This window comes from Rattus rattus, chromosome 6 (genome assembly GCF_011064425.1).
Source record: "Rattus rattus isolate New Zealand chromosome 6, Rrattus_CSIRO_v1, whole genome shotgun sequence".
NCBI lineage: Eukaryota > Metazoa > Chordata > Mammalia > Rodentia > Muridae > Rattus > Rattus rattus.
Window position 1 is genome coordinate 146,595,156 of NC_046159.1, and position 21,523 is coordinate 146,616,678.

The 21,523-nt window shown below is 40.3% G+C and overlaps 1 protein-coding gene across 1 annotated transcript; it reads left to right on the forward strand.

Annotated features, from left to right (window-relative positions):
• Nucleotides 1-1,964: 1,964 nt before the first annotated feature.
• LOC116903004 (vomeronasal type-1 receptor 93) lies at nucleotides 1,965-9,237 on the forward strand. The gene is made up of 3 exons (XM_032905316.1): nucleotides 1,965-2,135; nucleotides 6,504-6,638; nucleotides 8,079-9,237. Exons 2-3 carry the CDS (start codon nucleotides 6,559-6,561, stop codon nucleotides 9,040-9,042), a joined length of 1,044 nt encoding a protein of 347 aa, XP_032761207.1. The 5' UTR covers nucleotides 1,965-2,135; nucleotides 6,504-6,558; the 3' UTR covers nucleotides 9,043-9,237.
• The last annotated feature ends 12,286 nt before the right edge of the window (nucleotides 9,238-21,523 follow it).

Consider the following 21,523-nt stretch of genomic DNA (forward strand, 5'->3'; position numbering starts at 1 on the left):
CCATGTGCACCCTTTGGCTGGTGGTTTAGTCCCTCGGAACTTTGGGCGAATCTATTTGAGATTGTTCTTCTTATGGGGTTTCAACCCCCATTCAGCTCCTTCAGTTCTTGCCTCAGTCCTCCATTGGGTTCCAATATTTGTTTGGGTACATCTACATATATATGCTCAGGCTCTGGCAGAGCTTCTCAGGGAACAGCTGTACCAGTCTCCTGTCAGCAAGCTCTTCTTGTTATTAGCGATTGAGTCTGGGCTTGGTAGCTGAACATGGAATGGATAACTAGGTGGGGCATTTTCTGGATGACCTTTCCTTCAGACTCTGTCCCACCCTTGTCCCTGCATTTCTTTTTTTGTCAGAAGGAATTCTGGATTATTATTTTAGAGGTGTGTGTGTTGTCCCATCCAGGAGTACTTTTTTTGAAACAGAATATTTTTATCCTATTTTCACAGTCCTTGACATGAGCAAAATGCTTCCTGCTATAGACTCTCTTTTCTTATTTGGTAGTGGAAATGTCATAGGCTGGTAGCTTAGTATCAGTTCTGTATTTTACAAAGAGTTGACTCTGGGGGAGGGCCCCTCCTTATGAACCTTCATTGATCTACATTACTACTTAGTAGATGGAGCCTCAGCATCTCTAACCAGCTGGAGAGCTCTTTGCTTCTCTCTTCATTCATGTCCTTGCTTTCATCCCTTGACTTGATACCATATGCACCAGTATGGTTGTGCAGCAAAACTCATTTCTGTAATGTTGTTTTCACCTTGAGTCATTTCCTTCTACAACTTGTGTCACAGCTGTCTAGAGGAAGTGAACAAATGAAAAATGGACGGACACACAAACACAAACAGAAAAGCTGAGATTGGCTTGATATCTGTGATGGAGAAGCCACAGCACCCTTCACTGTGTAGATCATATTCCATTGAAAAAGGAAGCGATGTTATTCTATATAGATATACAAGGAAGAAGGTCATTGAATGCAGTTGAGCAGGGAGGCAGGTTATTGCATACGGCCCAGCAGGGAGAAAGTTTCAGCTGATCTCAGGAGTAACTGTCTCTGTAGGGGGTAGTCTTCATGCTGTAAACATCTGAAGTTGGGGGAAGCTATAGTGGACATTCTCTTCACACACTGAGACCATTCCTACCTGGACTCAAGGAAGATTTTGTCATCCCACTGAGCTTTACCCAGGGAGTGTTTTGTCCTTACTATGTGTCTGATCCACTGGTCATTGACAGAGCTGTGCCAATTTCAAAGTAAACACGTTTATTTAAGACTTGGCTGGTTTCCTACATAACCATTCATGAGTCAGATCTCTCTTAACCTCTTAGAAATGTTCCAGTTCATTTGGCTAATAGCACTGTCATGGTGGAAAACCATGCCAGCAAGCATCAGGCATGGCAGCTGGAATTAGAAATTGAGAGTTCACATCTTGAATCCAAATATAAAGCAGAGAGTGAACAGGAAGTGGTAGTAGGATTTAGGTTAAATCTGGCCTATGCTGATTTGTGGTGGCCATGACTGCCTCACCAAAGGCCTCCAGCTGTGCCTCTCTCCCAGTACATTATCCTATCATTTCTTTTCAAATTTTATTATAAATTTCACTCACAATACAAATCTTGAAGCTGAGCATATGGAAATTAAGACATATAGAACCAACACTACATGGAATCCACATATTCCACATGAGGACTGACCCAGCAAAATGGTGCCTGCTAACATGCTAGGCTGAGAACCTCAGAGCTAATGGGAAGTCATGGGAGGCCCAAGAGTCTCTCATACAAGAGCAGACACTTCACACAGTATGAAATGATTTGGGTTTGATTATACCTGAGGTTCAAAATGAGAAAAGTTAGAGTTGTCTAGTTGGTGCAAACTTTATGATCCCTCCCTAGGTATCGCAAGATAACTCAGATAAAGTTTGTGCTCAGCCCTCCCCAGATGGCTGTTATCCAGGTCACAGGGAGTAAGGCCAAAGGCAGGGAAGATGCTCCACTGGGATGCCATGTCTCTATGCTCCACAGTGAAAAGTTGTCACATTGTACAAACACTAAAATTACAAATTGCTCACAGGCACTAAAAACTTCCTTAATCCTGTGCAGGATCTCCTCAGGTACAGAGTCCTCCTGATACGTCTTATCTGGGTAAGTGACCTGCACCCATATCTAAAATCAGAAGGTGGTCTGGTCCAGGCAGGCTGAGGGAGGAGGAGTTCCCAAGCTACAAGGAAGTTTCAGCATCTGCAATAGAGACAAACTTGTGACACTCCTCAGTACAGGGAAATGTGTTCTGCGTGGGTGACAAAATATTTTCTTAGAATTTTCAGTTTCTGGTACTCCTAAAATTCATGTTTAGCACTCTTCTGGAATATCCATAGGTTTTTGTTTTGCATTCATTTTTTTGAATGTAAATGACTATGTCAGCACTTAAGTCATACAGTAAATTTCCTTATTCTTTCCTACAGATCTTCTCCTGTTACCTAGGAAACCTTAAATTCACAGATTAATGTAATGTCTTCTGCGCTGTCTCTGACTAGAATGGTTTTTGACATAATTTTTCTTTAAATTGCATAATTTTTATTTATATTTCAAATGTTATTCCCTTTCCCGGTTTCCAGTCATAAACTGCTTATCCTATCCCCACAATCCCCACTTTTATGAGAGTATTCCTCTACCCTTCCACCCAACCTTCCATCTCTCTGACATTCCATTCCATTACATTGGGAGGTCAAGCCTTGGCAGAACCGAGGGCTTCTCCTCCCATTGTTGCCCAACAAGGCAATTCCTGCTACATATGCAGCTGGAGCCATGGGTCTGTCCATGTGTACTCTTTTCATCCAGATGTTTCATTTGCTTGATTAGAATCACATTGAGATATTTTGTTATTCGTGATTATTGTGAAAAGTATCATTTCCCAATTTCTTTCTTGACTTGTTTCTCTTTTGTGTAGAAGAATGCTACTGATTTGTTTGGGTTAATTTTATGTCCAGCCACTTTGCCAAAGTTGTTTATCAGCTTAGGAGTTCTTTGGTGGAACTGTTTCTTTAAGTATGCTATCATATCATCTGTAAATATTTTGACTTGTTTCTTTCCAGTTTGTATCCTTTTGACCTCCTTTGCTTGCGTGGTTGCTCTGGCTAGGACTTCCAGTACTATATTTAATAAGTAGGGAGAGAGTGGGCAGCCTTGTGTAGCCCCTGATTTTAGTGGGACTGCTTCAAGTTTCTCTCCTTCTAGTTTGATGTTGGCTACTGGTTTCCTAAATATTTCCTTTACTATGTTTATGGATGGGCATTGAATTCCTGATCTTTCCAAGACTTTTTATCATGAAGGAGTGTTGAATTTTGTCAAATGCTTTCTCAGCATCTAATGAAATGATCATGTGTCTTTTTCTTTGAAATTGTTTATGTAGTGGATTACATTGATGGATTTCAATATAGTGAACCATCCCTGGGATGAAGCCTACTTGCTCATGATGGATGATTATTTCGATGTCTTCTTGGATTTGGTTTGCAAGAATTTTATTGAGTATTTTTGCATCTATATTCATAAGGGAAATTGGTCTGAAGTTCTCTTTTTTTGTTGGGTCTTTGTGTGGTTTAGGTATAAGCATAATTGTAGCTTCATAGAAGGAATTGGGTAGTGTTCCTTCTGTTTCTCTTTTGTGGAGTAGTTTGAACAGTCTTGGTATTAGTTCTTCTTTGAAGGTTTGATAGAATTCTGCTTTAAACCCATCTGGTCCTGGAGTTTTATTGGCTGGGAGACTTTTAATAACTGCTTCTCTTTCTTTAGGAGTTATGGGACTATTTAGATGGCTTATCTGATCCTGATTTAATTTTGGCACCTTGTATCTATCTAGAAAATTGTCCATCTCCTCCAGATTTTCCAGTTTTGTTGACTATAGGCTCTTGTCATAGGATCTGATGATTTTTTTGAATTTCTTCAGATTCTGTTGTTATATCTCCATTTTCATTTTTGATTTTGTTAATTTGGACACTTTCTCTATGCCTTCTGGATAATCTGGCTAAGGGTTATCTATCTTGTTGATTTTCTCAAAGAACCAGCTTTTGGTTTTGTTGATTCTTTTTTTGGTTCTTTTTGTTTCTATCTGGTTGATATAATCTCTCAGTTTATTATATTCTCCAATCTAATCCTCTTGCATGTATTTGCTTCTTTTTGTTCTAGAGCTTTTAGGTGTGCTGTCATGCTGTTAGTGTATGCTCTCTCCAGTTTCACTTGGGAGACACTCAGACCTGTGAGTTTTCCTCTTAGCCCTGCTTTCTTTGTGCCCCATAAGTTTGGGTACGTTCTGCCTCCATTTTCATTAAAATCTAAATAGTCTTTAATTTCTTTATTTCTTTCTAGACCAAATTATCTTTGAGTAGAGAGTTACTCAGGTTCCATGTGTATGTGGGATTTCTGTCATTTTTGCTGTTATTGAAGACCAGTCTTAGTATGTGGTGATCTGATATTTTACATTGGATTATTTCATTCTTTTTTATCTGTTGAGGCTTTTTTTGTGACTGTTTATATGGTCAATTTTGGAGAAGGTGCCATGAGGTGCTGAGAAGGAAGTATATTCTTTTGTTTTAGGATGAAATGTTCTACAGCTATCTGTTCAATCTATTTGGACTATAATGTCTGTTAATTTCTCTGTATCTCTATTTAGTTTTTGTTTCCATGATCTTTCCATTGATGAGAGTGTAGTGTTGAAATCTCCTACTATTATTGTGTGATGTGCAATGTGTGCTTTGAGCTTTAGTAAGGTTTCTTTTATTAATGTAGGTGCCCTTGCATTTGGAGCATAGATATTTAGGATTGAGAGTTCATCTTGGTGGATTTTTTCCTTTGATGAATACAAAGTGTCCTTCATTAACTTTTTGATAACTTTTGGTTGAAAATTGATTTTATTAGACATTAGAATGGATACTCCAGTTTGTTTCTTGGGATCACTTGTTTTGCAGTCTTTTATTCCGAGGTAGTGTCTGTCTTTGTTACTGAGGTGTGTTTCTTGTGTGCAGCAAAATGCCAGATCCGCTTTATATATGCAGTCTGTTAGTGTATGTCTTTTTATTTGGGAATAAATGTTAAGAGATATTATGGAATAGTGATTGTTGTTTACTGTCATTTTTGTTGTTAGAGGTGGAATTATGTTTGTGTGACTATCTTCTTTTGGGTTTGTTGCAAGTTGATTACTTTCTTACTTTATTTATGGTGTAGTTTCCCTCCTTGTATTGGAATTTTCCATCTAGTATCCTTTGTTTGGCTGGATTTGTGGAAAATATTGTGTAAATTTGGTTTTGTCATGGAGTATCTTGGTTTTTCCATCTATGTTAATTGAGAGTTTTGCTGGATATAGTTGCCTGCCCTGTCATTTGTGTTCTATTAGAGTCTGTATGAAATCAGCCCTGTATCTTCTGGCTTTCATATTCTCTGTAGAGAAGTCTAATATAATTCTGATAGGTCTGACTTTATATATTACTTAACATTTTTTCCTTACTGCTTTAATATTCTTTATTTGGTTTTTTTTTTTGCATTTGGTGATTTGACTATTATGTGATAAGAGGCTGATTTTGGTTTTGAATATCCAGTTGGTCTTCTCTCCCCTGGAATGATGATTTCTGCTGTCCTTAGCTTTCCTTAGAACCACTGTCTGCAGTACTTTGTGTAAGCTGAGTAGTGGGCTTTCCTGTACCTTGACATGTCTCATTGTTGCCCTTGGTTAGCTCATATTTAGGTGGTCACATCTCCTTAACACAACCAGGAGACACAATCTCATAGCAAACTCCATGATGGGCCAGCTCTTCAATTGTTCCAAACATCTTCTGTGGTGTTCTCTAATCCTTGGCTGCAGGAGTTCTTGGTGGATGGATCCACTAAGACTGGGGTTCACTCCTCTGCATATGCTTGGTTGTAGTTTTCTGTAATGATCATTGTTTGTTCCAAAGAGAAGTTTCCTTGATACAAGAGTAACTATTTAGAACATTTTAAACACTTCTATTTCTTGGTATTATACTACACTATAGTACAACACGATTTGAAAAATTATGAAATCATTTCATCTCACACTCTTGATTTTCAGTAGATAATTTGTCTTATATCTGTGAATTATTTTATAATACTATCTGCCTCATATTTATTAAATATTCATTAAAAGAAATGATGAGTTTTGCATAAAATCCTGACTGCATTTCTCATGTCCATTGTGCTGCACCTAGAAGGAAATAAAAGACTCCTGTGGAGCCTATCCTTCAAGACTTGGTGAATACTTGTCATTTAATCATGATCTTAGAATAGGATGACCATAAGTCTATTTTAACTGTTGTTTTATTTACCACCCTGATCTTACATGCCAAAAGAGAAAAAAGTAAGTGTATGTTCATAGTGATAGTTGATTCTCAGGGTCTTTTCTCAGAGTATAGATTGGACAGAGAAAGACCAGGTTTCACACTGTGTGGAAATGGGACCTGGCTCTGTCATTCTATTTTGTTCATTTTGTCATTTCTGTTTCAGTCAGGGAAAGAGCTGATCAGTCATTAACAGAGCTGATTTGTCCCTCTCAGGTCACATGACAAGGCACTGCATGAGAAAACCAGCAGCTGACATGTCTATAGAGATCATTCTGTGCCACAAACAGTTCCATGTTTGGTGGGTATGTATACAGCATGTGCTTCCACATCTAGGGTCCTCTCACACAGGTACAGCACTGACAGTTTGTATGCTCCAAAGGGGTGACTGGAGCTCTGAGTGTTTAAGGTCACACTTTTAGGAAATTGCAGTAGGTAGAATTTGATTCAGAGTCCAAATTAGTAACCATTTGTTTTGGAGATTCATTAAGAATATTTACCTTAGCTGGTCAGTGTTGGCACATGACAAGTCTTTATTCTAAACACTTTGAATGTAGAATTTGGAAGATACCAGAGTGAGTTATAGCATATCCATGGTTTCACAGAAAAACCTTGTCTTGAAAATCTGAGAAAGGGAGAGAGAGAGAGAGAGAGAGAGAGAGAGAGAGAGAGAGAGAGAGAGAGAGAGAGAGAGAATGAATATTTGTACTGGTGAAAAAACAGGAGAATAAAATAGACACTGAAGTAAAATGACCCTGTACAGTGAATCCATGGGCACACAATCCTCTAGGAGGGCATATTTCTCATTCATCTTCTCCATTCAAATTGACCAGATAGGTAAAATTATTGTGTCTGACAATCAACTGAGGTGTAGCTCTTGCTCCAGAATAAACAGAACCCATGAACCAGGAGAGGAATTATTCTTAGAATTAATATAAATGTTTAGTGTATAAGAAAGTTTATATTCTGTGGTGGGCACGATAGAACACACAATTCAGCCTTGTTTTGAAAGCATTGGTACAGATATTGTGAATTCGAAGAAGTGCATGCAACAGGAGTCTGATATAGCAGTCTCCTGAGAGGTGCTGCCAGGGCCTGGCAAGTACAGACACAGATGCTTGCAGCTTACTCTTGAACTAAGAACAGGGTCCCTAATGGGGGAGTTAGAGAAAGGACTGAAGTAACTGAAAAGTGTTTGCAACCCATAGGAAAAAAATACCAACCAACCAGAACCCTAAGACTTCCTAAGGAATAAATCATCTACCAAAGATTATAATGGAGCTATCCATGGCTCCAACCCCATATGTAGCAGAGGATGTCTTGTTGGGCATTAGTGGGAGGAGAGGCCCTTAGTCTTGTGAAGGCTGGATGCTGCAGTGTAGGAAGATGCCAGGGTAGGATGGCAGGAGGGAGTGGGTGAGTGGGTGAGTGGGTGAGTGGGTGAGCACCTTAATAGAAGCAGGGCGAGGATTGGGACAGGGGTAGCAGTTTTCCTGAGGAAAACCAAGAAAGGAATAACATTTGAAATATAAATAAAAAAATAACCAATAAAGAATATAAAGAAAGAAAAAAAAAAAAAGAAAAGCATTAGGTCAGCGTGGATGGATTTGGGTTTTAGCTGGAGCTGAGTTTTGTGACATGAAATCAGGATGAGGTGACAACTTGTTGCCAGCCTGATGAAGGTTGGCAGTTGTGAACAAGGCTGTATTCTGTAATGAAGTGTTTTCTCTTTTCTTCTCAGGTTTTTGGTATTTGCTTCCTATCCACATACAATGAATAAAGACAACACACTCCACGTTGACACAATCATGAAAATCACTATGTTCTCTGAAGTGAGTGTTGGCATCTCAGCTAACAGTATCCTGTTTTTTGCTCACCTGTGCATGCTCCTTGGAGAGAACAAGCCTAAGCCCATTCATCTCTACATTGCATCCTTGTCCCTAACACAACTAATGCTGCTTATAACTATGGGACTCATAGCTGCGGACATGTTTATTTCTCAGGGGATATGGGATTCTAACTCATGCCAGTCCCTTATCTATTTGCACAGGCTTTCGAGGGGTTTTACCCTTAGTGCTGCCTGTCTGCTGAATGTCTTTTGGATGATCACTCTCAGTTCTAAAAAGTCCCGTTTAACAAAGTTTAAACATAACTCTCCCCATCACATCTCAGGTGCCTTTCTTTTCCTCTGTGTTCTCTACATGTGTTTTAGCAGTCACCTTATTTTATCGATTATTGCTACCCCTAACTTGACCTCAGATAATTTTATGTATGTTACTAAGTCCTGTTCATTTCTACCCATGTGTTACTCCAGAACAAGCATGTTTTCCACAACAATTGCTGTCAGGGAAGCTTTTTTTATCGGTCTCATGGCCCTGTCCAGTGGGTACCTGGTGGCTTTCCTCTGGAGACACAGGAAGCAGGCCCAGCATCTTCACAGCACTGGCCTTTCTTCAAAGGCATCTCCAGAGCAAAGGGCCACCGAGACCATCCTGCTGCTCATGAGTTTCTTTGTGGTTCTCTACATTTTGGAAAATGTTGTCTTCTACTCAAGGATGAAGTTCAAGGATGGGTCAACGTTCTACTGTGTCCAAATTATTGTGTCCCATAGCTATGCCACTGTCAGCTCTTTTGTGTTTATTTTCACTGAAAAGCGTATGACTAAGATTTTGAGGTCAGTGTGTACCAGAATAATAAATATTTGATTATTCAGTGATGGGTATTGCCCCTTAGTATAATCCATTACGTTGTCATCAGAGGTTTGGATCATGACATATTTGGAACATTCTCTGTCTTAAATTGATATATGAAATTTTCTTTTTTCCTGTTAAATCTGTTTCCTTTGTATGTGGATGACCAATATATGAAAGAAAATTAAACACCATGTCCTCTTACATATCACTTGAGGTTTAGATTTCTCAGTATTATTTCAAAGGAGATCTGTGAGAGGGCTCTCATTTGACCTGACTTCCCACATTGCTTTTAAGATCATAAGAAGGATTTATTTTAAGACATTTTATTTGACTTTTCAAATATATTTACATTTCAAATGTTATCTCCTTTCCAGTTTCCCATCCATGAACCCCTATCCATCCTCTTCCCCCTTCTTCTATGAGGGAGTCCCCCCAACAACCCAGCCCTTCATGTGTTTGTGCCCTGACATTCCCCTATTCTGGCTATTATAGATGAGGCTGCTATGAACATAGTGGAGCATGTATCTTTGTTATATGTTGGAGCATCTTTTGGGTATATGCCTAGGAGTGGTATAGCTGGGTCCTCAGGTAGTACTGTGTCCAATTTTCTGAGGAACTTCCAGGCTGATTTCCAGAGTGGTTGTACCAGTTTGAAATCTCACCAACAATGGAGGAGTGTTCCTCTTTCTCCACATCTTTGCCAGCCTCTGTTGTCACCTGAGTTTTTGATCTTAATCATTGTGACTCGTGTGAGTCACAATCTCAGACTTGTGTTGATTTGCATTTCCCCAATGACTAAGGATGTTGAATATTTCTTTACATACTTCTCAGTCATTCAGTCTGCCTTAGTTGAGAATTATTCGTTTTGCTCTATACCCCATTTTTTTGTTTGTTTGAAATTTCTGTTTGATTTTTATAAAAAATCTGATATATATTTTTTCTTGGGTTTTTTTTTCTTTTTTCTTTTTTTTTTGGAGCTGGGGACCGAACCCAGGGCCTTGCGCTTGCTAGGCAAGCACTCTATCACTGAACTAAATCCCCAACCCCTTTTCTTGGATTTTTTAAATTTACATTTCAAATGTTATTCTCTTTCCTCACCCAACCACCCACCACTTCTTGCCACCGCAATATGACATTCCCTACACTGGGAGGCCCAGCTTTGGCAGGACCAAGGGCTTCTTCTCCCTTTGGTGCCCAGCCAGGTCATCCTCTGCTACATATGCAGCTTGAGCCATCGGCGTCTCCATGTGTACTCTTTTGATGGTGGTTTACTCCCTGGGAGCTCTGGTTGGTTGATATTGTTGATATTGTTGCAAACCTCTTCAACTCCTTATGTGCTTTCTTTAACTCCTCCAATGGGGACCCCATTCTCAGTTCAGTGGTCGGCTGTGAGCATTCGCCTCTGTATTTGTCATGCTCTGGCAGAGCCTCTCAGGAGACAGCTATATCAGGCTCCTGTCAGCATGCACTTATTGGTATCAGCAATATTGTCTGTATTTGGTGGCTCTATGTATATGGGCTGGATCCCCAAATGGGTCAGGATTTGAGTAGCCATTTCTTCAGTCTCTGCTCCAAACTTTGTCTAGACATCTCCTCCTATAACTATTCTTGTTCCCCCTTTTAAGAATAACTTAAGCATCCACACTTTGGTGATTGTTCTTGAGCTTCATGTGGTGTGTGGATTGTATCTTGGGTAATTTGAGCTATTGGACTAATATCCACTTATCAGTGAGTGCATACCATGTGTGTTATTTTGTGATTGGGTTACCTAATGCAGGATGATATTATCTTTTATTTTTCTTTTTTGTAAAGAAAGAAAACATTAATTTTATTTATTTAATTTACATTGTCCAGCTTTTATTTTCTTTATTAATTTTGTCTCAAAGGGTTCTTTAACTATTGCAGTATTTCAATAAAATTTTTATAACCATTGGCAAAAATGTATTCCTTATTTGTATGCATGAATTATTTTAATTGATGAGCTAAAACATCTCAGACATTATTAATATTTCCTGCCCAAAAATACAAAGTAAAGGAGAATGAGAAATTAGAACATGGTAATAAGGTATTACTTTTAGGAGTTTGCTTAAGTTAAATTTATATTACAATTAAAGCATATGAAATTAATTTTTTCATGAATTCTTATTATTGATAACTGAGAATATATTTTTATTTATTTATTTATATATTCATTTCCATTTTAATTGGTTATTTCTTATTTACATTTCAAATGCTATTCTGTTTCCAAGTTTCCTGTCCATCACACCCTCCCTCTCCCCTTCAATAAGGGTGTTCCCCTCCCCATCCACTACCTTTACTACCCCCCAACAATCCCCTACTGTGGAGGTCCAACCTTGGCAGGACCAAGGGCTTCCCCTTTCACTGGTGCTCCAACAAGGGTATTCACTGCTACATATGCAGTTGGGGCCCAGGGTCAGTCTAGTCTTTGGGTAGTGGTTTAGTCCTGGAAGCTCTGTTTGCTTGGCATTGTTGTTCTTATGGGGTCGCAAGCCCCTTCAGCTCTTTCAGTCCTTTCTCTAATTCCTTCAACAGGGGTCCTGTTCTTAGTTCTGTGGATTGCTGCTGGCATTCGCCTATGTATTTGCTGTATTCTGAGTGTGTCTCTCAGGAGAGATCTACATCAGGTTCCTGGCAGCCTACACTTCTTTGCTTCAACCATCTTATCTAGTTTTGTGGCTGTATATGTATGGGCCACATGTGGGGCAGGCTCTGAAAGGGTGTTCCTTCTGCCTCTGTTCTACACTTTGCCTCTCTATTCCCTCCCTCCCAAGAGTATTCTTGTTCCCCTTTTAAAGAAGGAGTGAAGCATTCGCATTTTGGTCATCCTTCTTGAGTTTCATGTGTTCTGTGCATCTAGGGTAATTCAAGCATTTGGGCTAATATCCACTTATCAATGAGTGCATACCATGTGTGTTTTTCTGTGATTGGGTTACCTCACTCAGGATGATATTTTCCAGTTCCCTCCATTTGCCTATGAATTTCATAAAGTCATTGTTTTTGATAGCTGAGTAATATTCCATTGTGTAGATGTACCACATTTTCTATATCTATTCCTCTGTTGAAGGGCATTTGGATTCTTTCCAGCTTCTGGCTATTATAAATAAGGCTGCTGTGAACATAGTGGAGAATGTATCTTTGTTATATGTTGGGGCATCTTTTGGGTATATGCCCAAGAGAGCTATAGCTGCGTCCTCAGATAGTTCAATGTCCAATTTTCTGAGGAACCTCCAGACTGATTTCCAGAATGATTGTAACATAGAGTAGTGAAATTTTCTTATATATTTTTGTTGAAGATATTTACTGGCACTTAAGTTTGGGAATCTTTGCTGTCTTCTATCCTTAGGTTTGGTCTTCTGATTGTGTTCTGGATTTCCTGGATGTTTTGGGTTAGGAGCTTTTTTAATTTTGCATTTTCTTTGACAGTTGTGTCAATGTCTTCTATGGTGTCTTTTGCCTCTGAGATTTTTTCTATCTTTTGTATTATGTTTGTGATGCTTGTGTGTGTCTGGGACTCCTATTCTCTTTTCTAGGTTTTCTATCTCCAGGGTTGTGTCCCTTTGTGATTTCTTTATTGTTTCTATTTACATTTTTAGATCCTGGATGATTTTGTTCAAATCCTTCACCTATTGTGTTGTGTTTTCCTGTAATTCTTTTATTTTTTAACTTTTTTTAATCTTTATTTTATTTTATTTTTTTATCTTTATTAACTTTATTTCTTATTTACATTTCTTTTTTCCCATTTTTTCTTTATTAACTCCCTTTTCATTTATGATTTTGTTAATTTGGACACACTCTCTGTGTCCTCTCGTTAGTCTGGCTAAGGGTTTTTCTATCTTGTTCACTTTCTCAAAGAACCAACTTTTGGTTCTGTTGATTCTAGGTATAGTCCTTTTGGTTTCTACTTGGTTGATTTTAGCAATGAATTTGATTATTTTCTGCCTCTACTCCTCCTGGGTGTATTTGCTTCTTTTTGTTCTAGAGCTTTTAGGTGTGCTGTCAAGCTGCTGATATACGCTCTCTCCTGTTTTATTCTGCTGGCACTCAGAGCTATGAGTTATCCTCTTAGCATAGCTTTCATTGTGTCCCATAAGTTTGGGTATGTTGTACCTTCATTTTCATTAAATTCTAAGAAGTCTTTAATTTCTTTCTTTATTTCTTCCTTGACAAGGTTATCATTGAGTAGAGCATTGTTTAACTTCCATTATATGTGGGCGTTCTTCCCTTATTGTTATTGAAGACCAGCTTTAGCCTGTGGTGGTCTGATAGGATGCATGGGATTATTTCTATCTTTCTGTATCTTTTGAGGCCTGTTTTATGACCAATCATATGGTCAATTTTGGAGAAAGTACCATGAGATGGTGAGAAAAAGGTATATCCTTTTGCTTTAGGATAGAATATTCTGTAAATATCTGTTAAGTCCATTTGGTTCATGACTTCTGTTAGTCTGTCTATGTCTCTGTTTAATTTCTGTTTCCATGATCTGCCCATTGATGAGAGTGGGGTGTTGAAATCTAGTATTATTGTGTGAGGTACAATGTGTGCTTTGAGCTTTAGTAAGGTTTCTTTTATGTATGTAGGTGCCCTTGTATTTGGAGCATAGACATTTAGGATTGAGAGATCATCTTTGTGGATTTTTCCTTTGATGAATATGAAGTGTCCTTCCTTATCTTTTTTCATGACTTTTACTTGAAAATCGATTCTATTTGATATTAGAATGTCTACTCCAGCTTGATTCTTCAGACCATTTGCTTGAAAGTTGTTTTCCAGCCTTTCACTCTGAGGTAGTGTCTGTCTTTGTCTCTGAGGTGTGTTTCCTGTAGGCAGCAGAATGCAGGGTCCTCATTGCATATCCAGTTTGTTCATCTATGTCGTTTTATTGGGGAGTTGAGACCATTGATCTTGAGAGATATTAAGGAATAGTGATTGTTGCTTCCTGTTATATTTTTATTTGAATGTGAGATGATCTTTGTGTGCTTTTCTTCTCTTTGTTTTGTTGCCAAGCCGATTAGTTTCTTGCTTTTTCTAGGGTGTAGCTTGCCTCCTTATGTTGGGCTTTACCATTTATTATCCTTTGTAGTGCTGGATTTGTAGAAAGATATTGTGTAAATTTGGTTTTGCCATGGAATATCTTGGTTTCTCCATCTATGTTAATTGAGAGTTTTGCTGGACACAGTAACCTGGGCTGGCATTTGTGTTCTCTTAGGGTCTGTATGACATCTGTCCAACATCTTCTGGCTTTCATACTCTCTGCTGAGAAGTCTGGTGTGATTCTGATAGGTCTTCCTTTTTATGTTACTTGACCTTATTTCCTTACTACTTTTAATATTCTTTCTCTGTTTTGTGTATTTGGTGTTTTGACTATTATGTGACAGGAGGATTTTCTTTTCTTGTCCAATCTATTTGGAGTTCTGTAGGCTTCTTGTATATATATGGGTATCTCTTTTTTTAGGTTAGGGAAGTTTTCTTCTATGATTTTGTTGAAGATATTTACTGGTCCTTTGAGCTGGGAGTCTTCACTCTCTTCTATACCTATTATCCTTAGGTTTGATCTTCTCATTGAATCCTGGATTTCCTGTATGTTTTGGACCAGTAGCTTTTTCCGTTTTACATTTTCTTTGACTGTTGTGTCGATGATTTCTATGGAATCTTCTGCTCCTGAGATTCTTTCTTCTATCTCTTGTATTCTGTTGGTGATGCTTGTATCTATGGCTCCTTGTCTCTTCCTTTGGTTTTCTACATCCAGGGTTGTTTCCCTTTTTGCTTTCTTTATTGCTTCTATTTCCATTTTTAATTCCTTCACCTGTTTGATTGTGTTTTCCTGGAATTCTTTCAGGGATTTTTGTGATTCCTCTCTATAGGAATTGTTTATTTATGTTTTCCTGCATTTCTCTAAGGGAGTTCTTTATGTCTTTCCTGAAGTCCTCCATCATCATGATCAAATGTGATTTTAAATCTAGATCTTGCTTTTCTGGTGTGTTTGGATATTCAGTGTTTGCTTTGGTGGGAGAATTGGGCTCCAATGATGCCATGTAGTCTTGGTTTCTCTTGCTTGCGTTCCTGTGCTTGCCTCTTGCCATCAGATTATCTCTGGTGTTTCTTTATTCTGCTATTTCTTACAGTTGCTAGACCGTCCTATAGGCCTGTGTGTCAGGAGTGCTGTAGCCTTGTTTTCCCGTTTTTTTTTTCCAGCCAGTTATGGTAACAGAGTGTTCTGCTTTCGGGCGGGTGGTCTTTCCTGTCTACTGGTCTTCAGCTGTTCTTGTGGGCCTGTGTCTCGAGTCCACCAGGCAGGTCGCTTGGAGCAGAAAAGTTGGTCTTACCTGTGGTCCCATGTCTCAAGTTGCTCGTGGGGGTGCTGCTTTTGACCTCTCCTTGAGGACAGCAACCAGGAGGGCCTGCTCAGCCTTTTCCTGGGGCCCCCGTGTACCAGGGTCCCAGATGGTGTTTGATGTTTTCCTCTGGAGTCAGAAATGTGGGCAGAGTGTAGTCTCTTCTGGCTTCCCAGGAGTGTCTGCCCTTCTGAAGGTTTAGCTCTCCCTCCTGCAGGATTTGGGTGCAGAGAACTGTTGACCTGGATCCCTTCAGGTCCGGAATGGTGTCTGGAGCACAGGGGACCTGCAGCTCGAGTGTCCCTATCTTCTGGTTCCCAGAGGCCCTGTACAGTTTCTTCTTGGGCAAGGGATGTGGGCAGGGATGGGCAGTACTGGTGGTCTCTCCTGCTCTGCAGTCTCAGGAGTGCCCACCTGTCTGGGCGGTGAGCTCTCTCTCCCAAGGGGTTTGGGAGCAGTGAGCTGTGGGCCGGGATCAGCGAGGTTTGGGCTCCAGCTGAAAACCGGAAGTGTCCGGTCCCAGAGGAATTTTGCCTCTGTGTGTCCTGAGTCCACCAGGCAGGTCGCTTGAAGCAGAAAAGTTGGTCTTACCTTTGTTACCGTGGCTCAAGTTTGCTCGTGGGGGGCTGCTTTTGAACTCTCTGTGAGGGTGGCAACCAGCAGGGCCTGTTCCACCTTTTCTGGGGCTTCCATGCACCGGGGTCCCAGATGGCATTAGGTGTTTCCCTCTGGAGTCAGAAATGTGGGCAGAGTGTAGTCTCTTCTGGCTTCCCAGGCGTGTCTGCCCCTCTGAAGGTTTAACTCTCCCTCCCACGGTATTTGGTGCTGAGAACTGTTGACCGGGTCCCTTCAAGTCTGGGCAGTGTCTCCCTGTAATTCTTTAATAAACTTTTATATTTTTTCTTTAAGAGCTTCTACTTTTACCTCTGTTATGTATTTTCTTTAAGGGAGTTATTGATATCCTTCTTCCAATTCTGTCATCATCATGAGATATAATTTAAAATCCAAATCTTGCTTTTACTGTGTGGTGGGATAGCCATTGTTTGCTTTGGTGGGAGAACTGGGTTCTGATGATGCCAAGTAGTTTTTGTTTCTGTTGCTTAGGTTCCTGTCCTTGCCTCTCACCTTCTGGTTATCTCTGTGTTTACCCTGACTTGTTCTGTCTGGGAGTGGCTTGACCCTCCTGTAAGCATGTGTGTCATCACTCCTAGAGACCAGCTTTCTCACAGAGCAATTTGGGTAAGTAATGCTGTGTCACAGGGCAACCAGAAAGATCCCATTCCAGACTTCTCCTTGGATCCTGTGTCCACAACACTCCAGTCAAGTCTCTCTTAGGCCAGGAATGTGAAGGAAGTGGTGGTCTTACCTCTGCTCTCAGGATTGTTCTCACTTCTGAGAGTCCAGCTCTCTCTCCCATGGGACCTGTGTACAGAGAACTGTGGGACCTGTTCAACTTTGGGAGCAGGCACAAACCAGAAAGATCCTTACCCAGACTGATCTTGGGTTCCTTTGTCCTGAGGGCTCCAGGTGGATAACTTGGAGCAGAAATGGTGATCTTACTTCTGCTCTCAGGTGACTTAGCACTTCTGGAGACTGACTTTCAGCTCCTGGTGCAGGCAGAGACCAAAAGGATCCTGTCTCTGACTGCTCCTAGGTTCCAGTGTCCAAGGGCTCCAGACAGGTTCCTCTTGGGCCAGGAATGTGAGTGGAAGTGGTGGTCTCACCTGTGCTCTCAGGATTTTCCAAACTTCTGAGAGTACAGGTCATCCTCCCGAGATACCTGGGTACAGAGAGCTATGAGACCAGGTTAGCTCCAGGCACATGTGTAGTCCAGAAGGTCCTGTCCCAGACTACTCATGGGTTCCTGTTGCCTGAAGGCTCCAGGCGGGTCTCTGGGAGCAGAAGTGGTGGTCTTACCTCTGCTCTCAGGTGTATATATTGTTAAAATTAAACAGTATGTTTGTGTTTGAGCACATGCGAGTGCACGTGCATGTGGGTGTGTGTGTACCCAAGTTACAGGAACTCATGGATGTCAGAAGGTCAGGTACTTTGGAGCTTGACCTATAGGAACTTGTAGACTATCCAGTGTCAGTTTTGGTAATTGACCTTGAATCTTGTATGGAGCAGGATACTTAACTGCTGAACTCTGTTTCTGGCACATTCCATGACTTTAACTATGTGATAGCTATGACATTTTCAATAATTCAGTTGCTTATATTTAGAAAAATGCATAAGGAAACATTGTTTTGAGAGTCAATTACCACATTATCCAGAATACACAGACATATGGAGCTGAAACTATAGGCAGAGAACCATACTGTCAATTGTACAATGATGCTCAGATAGTCATATGTAAAATGGTGAAAGGTAGCAATAGCAACTGTCTCACAGTGTCAGGATGTGGGGTCAGACTCCATTCTCCCCATGTTGAGGAATGTTAGACTTAGTCCACCAGGAATACATTGAACATGTACCCTGCCAGAGAGACACAAACACAGTGTATTACAATGACAGATCTTAGAGGAGCCAAATTGATACATATAATGAACACAGTACTTTATATGGGGTCTAAACATCCAAATTTAAAGAATAAATTAATCAAAGACAGTTTCTTAGCTGTAGTATCAATAAACTCTATGAAGACTGTGGGCTGGAAGTATGCCTACATACTTGAGTTTAAACCGATACCTCCCCAGAGCACACTTCATGTAGGGGAACACAAGCTTAGACACTCACTTTAAACAGCTCTGAACAGTCTTAGAAACACAATTCCAACAATGAACATTCCCAGTGGCATAGTTCACACAGTGAAACTGTTATGTGTCAATCAAAATGAGAAAATTTCACCTACATGCACCCCCTAGAATCCAGTGATTTCAGTGCTGACACATATAATCTAAAGGAATAACTGGAGACTGATTGGAGGAAAGAGATAGATTGGGGAAGCTCTTTTGTGTGTTCTGTCTTCACTTTGAATCCTCAAATAGGCTGTATGTCAACAAATGTAATGGCATTTAACTAGATGATATGAGAGAACACTTAAAATATGAAGAATGGAGGATGAAGATTAAAACACACAACTGTAAGTTGCATAAATTACATGAGCATCATTGGACTTGGTGACTCAAGTCTGTAATCCTGAGGATAGCAAGTTCAAGGTCAGCATGAGGTATAGAAGTGAGTTTACATTAGCACTACAGCCACAAAACCAAATATAAAAATAAGAATAAGAATGTTTTTAAAAATCCCAAAATAGTCTAAGTGTTTGTGGCACATGTATTTAATCCTAGAACTGAGGAGGAAGGGGAATATCTGAGCTGGTGGCCAGCCTGGTGTACAGGTTGAATTTCAGGACAGCTAGGGCTACACAGAGAAACCTTTTCTCAGAATGTATTTCTCTATGTCTGTCTGTCTATCTATCTATCTATCTATCTATCTATCTATCTATCTATCTATCTATCTAATCTATCCAAAGAAAACAAAATTCTCCCACCAAATATACAGAAAATATGCACAGCAAAGGATTAATCTACTTTCTAATTCCTATGTCAATCACATAAAACCCTCAGCAAGATGCCATAATCATGCATCAGAACCCTACAGATGCTGACTGTCAGAGCAAATGGCAAACACTAGGAATTTTGGGGGTAGGGGGAGAAGTATGGATGTTTATCCTCCACAACACTGAGTAAAATTCACCTAGAGGCCCAGGCAATTCATGGGAGCTTCCACAGTCCCTCATCCTAATGCCGAGAAAGTAAAATGTATGAAATGGGTAAGGACAAGAAATCTGACATTAAGAATTAGCAAACTTTTGGTTAACTATGTGATGTGACCCTTTCATTCCTTTGGTAGAAGTGTCATGGGAATTTATGAGAATATTTAATCCAGCTGCCCCTACTTTAGGTGTGCTATTGTCTAGGATAAAATTCACTAAAATCAAGAAGCAGGCATAATTTTCCCACAGGGATGCAATCTTAACATCCCTGTGTTATCATATGCAGACATTAAAATTATAGTCTGTAGAGATGTGTTAAAGGCACCAGTAACACAAGAGTGTTCAGATCTCCACAAGAATAGCATACCGCTCTGCCACGTCCATCTCTGTAAGTGCTCTGCACCCAAGTGGAACATCAGAAAATTTTCAGGTCCCAGGAAGGCTGTGGGAGTAGGAGCTTGGGGGCTGCAGGGAGGTTTGCAACATCTGCATAGGAGGCACTGAGCTCTGATCACCCCTCAGCACAGGGGACCGTGTTTTGCAAAATGATGGGACTTCATTATAGGCTATCTTTTTCTGTGATTTAGAATCTCCAAATTCTATTACATTAATTTCAGGCCTGTATTTCTTTCTTTTCTTTTCTTTTTTTTTTTATTAACTTGAGTATTTCTTATATACATTTGAGTGTTATTCCCTTTCCAGGTTTCCGGGCAAACATCCCCCTCCCCCCTCCCCCTCTTTATGGGTGTTCCCCTCCCCCTCCTCCCCCCCTTGCCGCCCTCCCCCCAACAATCTAGTTCACTGGGGGTTCAGTCTTAGCAGGACCCAGGGCTTCCCCTTCCACTGGTGCTCTTACTAGGATATTCATTGCTACCTATGAGGTCAGAGTCCAGGGTCAGTCCATGTATAGTCTTTAGGTAGTGGCTTAGTCCCTGGAAGCTCTGGTTGCTTGGCATTGTTGTTCATATGGGGTCTCAAGCCCCTTCAAGCTCTTTCAGTCCTTTCTAAGATTCCTTCAACGGGGGTCCCGTTCTCAGTTCAGTGGTTTAATGATGGCATTCGCCTCTGTGTTTGCTGTATTCTGGCTGTGTCTCTCGGGAGAGATCTACATCCGGCTCTTGTCGGCCTGCACTTCTTTGCTTCATCCATCTTGTCTAATTGGATGGCTGTATATGCATGGGCCACATGTGGGGCAGGCTCTGAATGGGTGTTCCTTCTGTGTCTGTTTTAATCTTTGCCTCTCTATTCCCTGCCAAGGGTATTCTTGTTCCCCTCTTAAAGAAGGAGTGAAGCATTCACATTTTGATCATCCGTCTTGAGTTTCATTTGTTCTAGGCATCTAGGGTAATTCAAGCATTTGGGCTAATAGCCACTTATCAATGAGTGCATACCATGTGTGTTTTTTCTGTGATTGGGTTTACCTCACTCAGGATGATATTTTCCAGTTCCAACCATTTGCCTCACGAATTTCATAAAGTCATTGTTTTTGATAGCTGAGCAATATTCCATTGTGTAGATGTACCACATTTTCTGTATCCATTCCTCTGTTGAAGGGCATCTGGGTTCTTTCCAGCTTCTGGCTATTATAAATAAGGCTGCTATGAACATAGTGGAGCACGTGTCTTTTTATATGTTGGGGCATCTTTTGGGTATATGCCCAAGAGAGGTATAGCTGGATCCTCAGGCAGTTCAATGTCCAATTTTCTGAGGAACCTCCGGACTGATTTCCAGAATGGTTGTACCAGTCTGCAATCCCACCAACAATGGAGGAGTTCCTCTTTCTCCACATCCTCGCCAGCATCTGCTGTCACCTGAGTTTTTGATCTTAGCCATTCTCACTGGTGTGAGGGAAATCTCAGGGTTGTTTTGATTTGCATTTCCTTATGACTAAAGATGTTGAACATTTCTTTAGGTGTTTCTTGGCCATTTGGCATTCCTCAGCTGTGAATTCTTTGTTTAGCTCTGAACCCCATTTTTTAATAGGGTTATTTGTCTCCCTGCGGTCTAACTTCTTGAGTTCTTTGTATATTTTGGATATAAGGCCTCTATCTGTTGTAGGATTGGTAAAGATCTTTTCCCAATCTGTTGGTTGCCGTTTTATCCTAACAATAGTGTCCTTTGCAGTTTTATGAGATCCCATTTGTCAATTTTTGATCTTAGAGCATAAGCCATTGGTGTTTTGCTCAGGACATTTTCTTCAGAGCCCATGTGTTCAAGATTCTTCCCCACTTTTTCTTCTATTAGAGTGTATCTTGTTTGATGTGGAAGTCCTTGATCCACTTTGACTTAAGCTTTGTACGGGGTGATAAGCATGGATTGATCTGCATTCTTCTACATGCTCATCTCCACTTGAACCAGCACCATTTGCTGAAAATGCTCTCTTTTTTCCACTGGATGGTTTTGGTTCCTTTGTCAAAAATCAAGT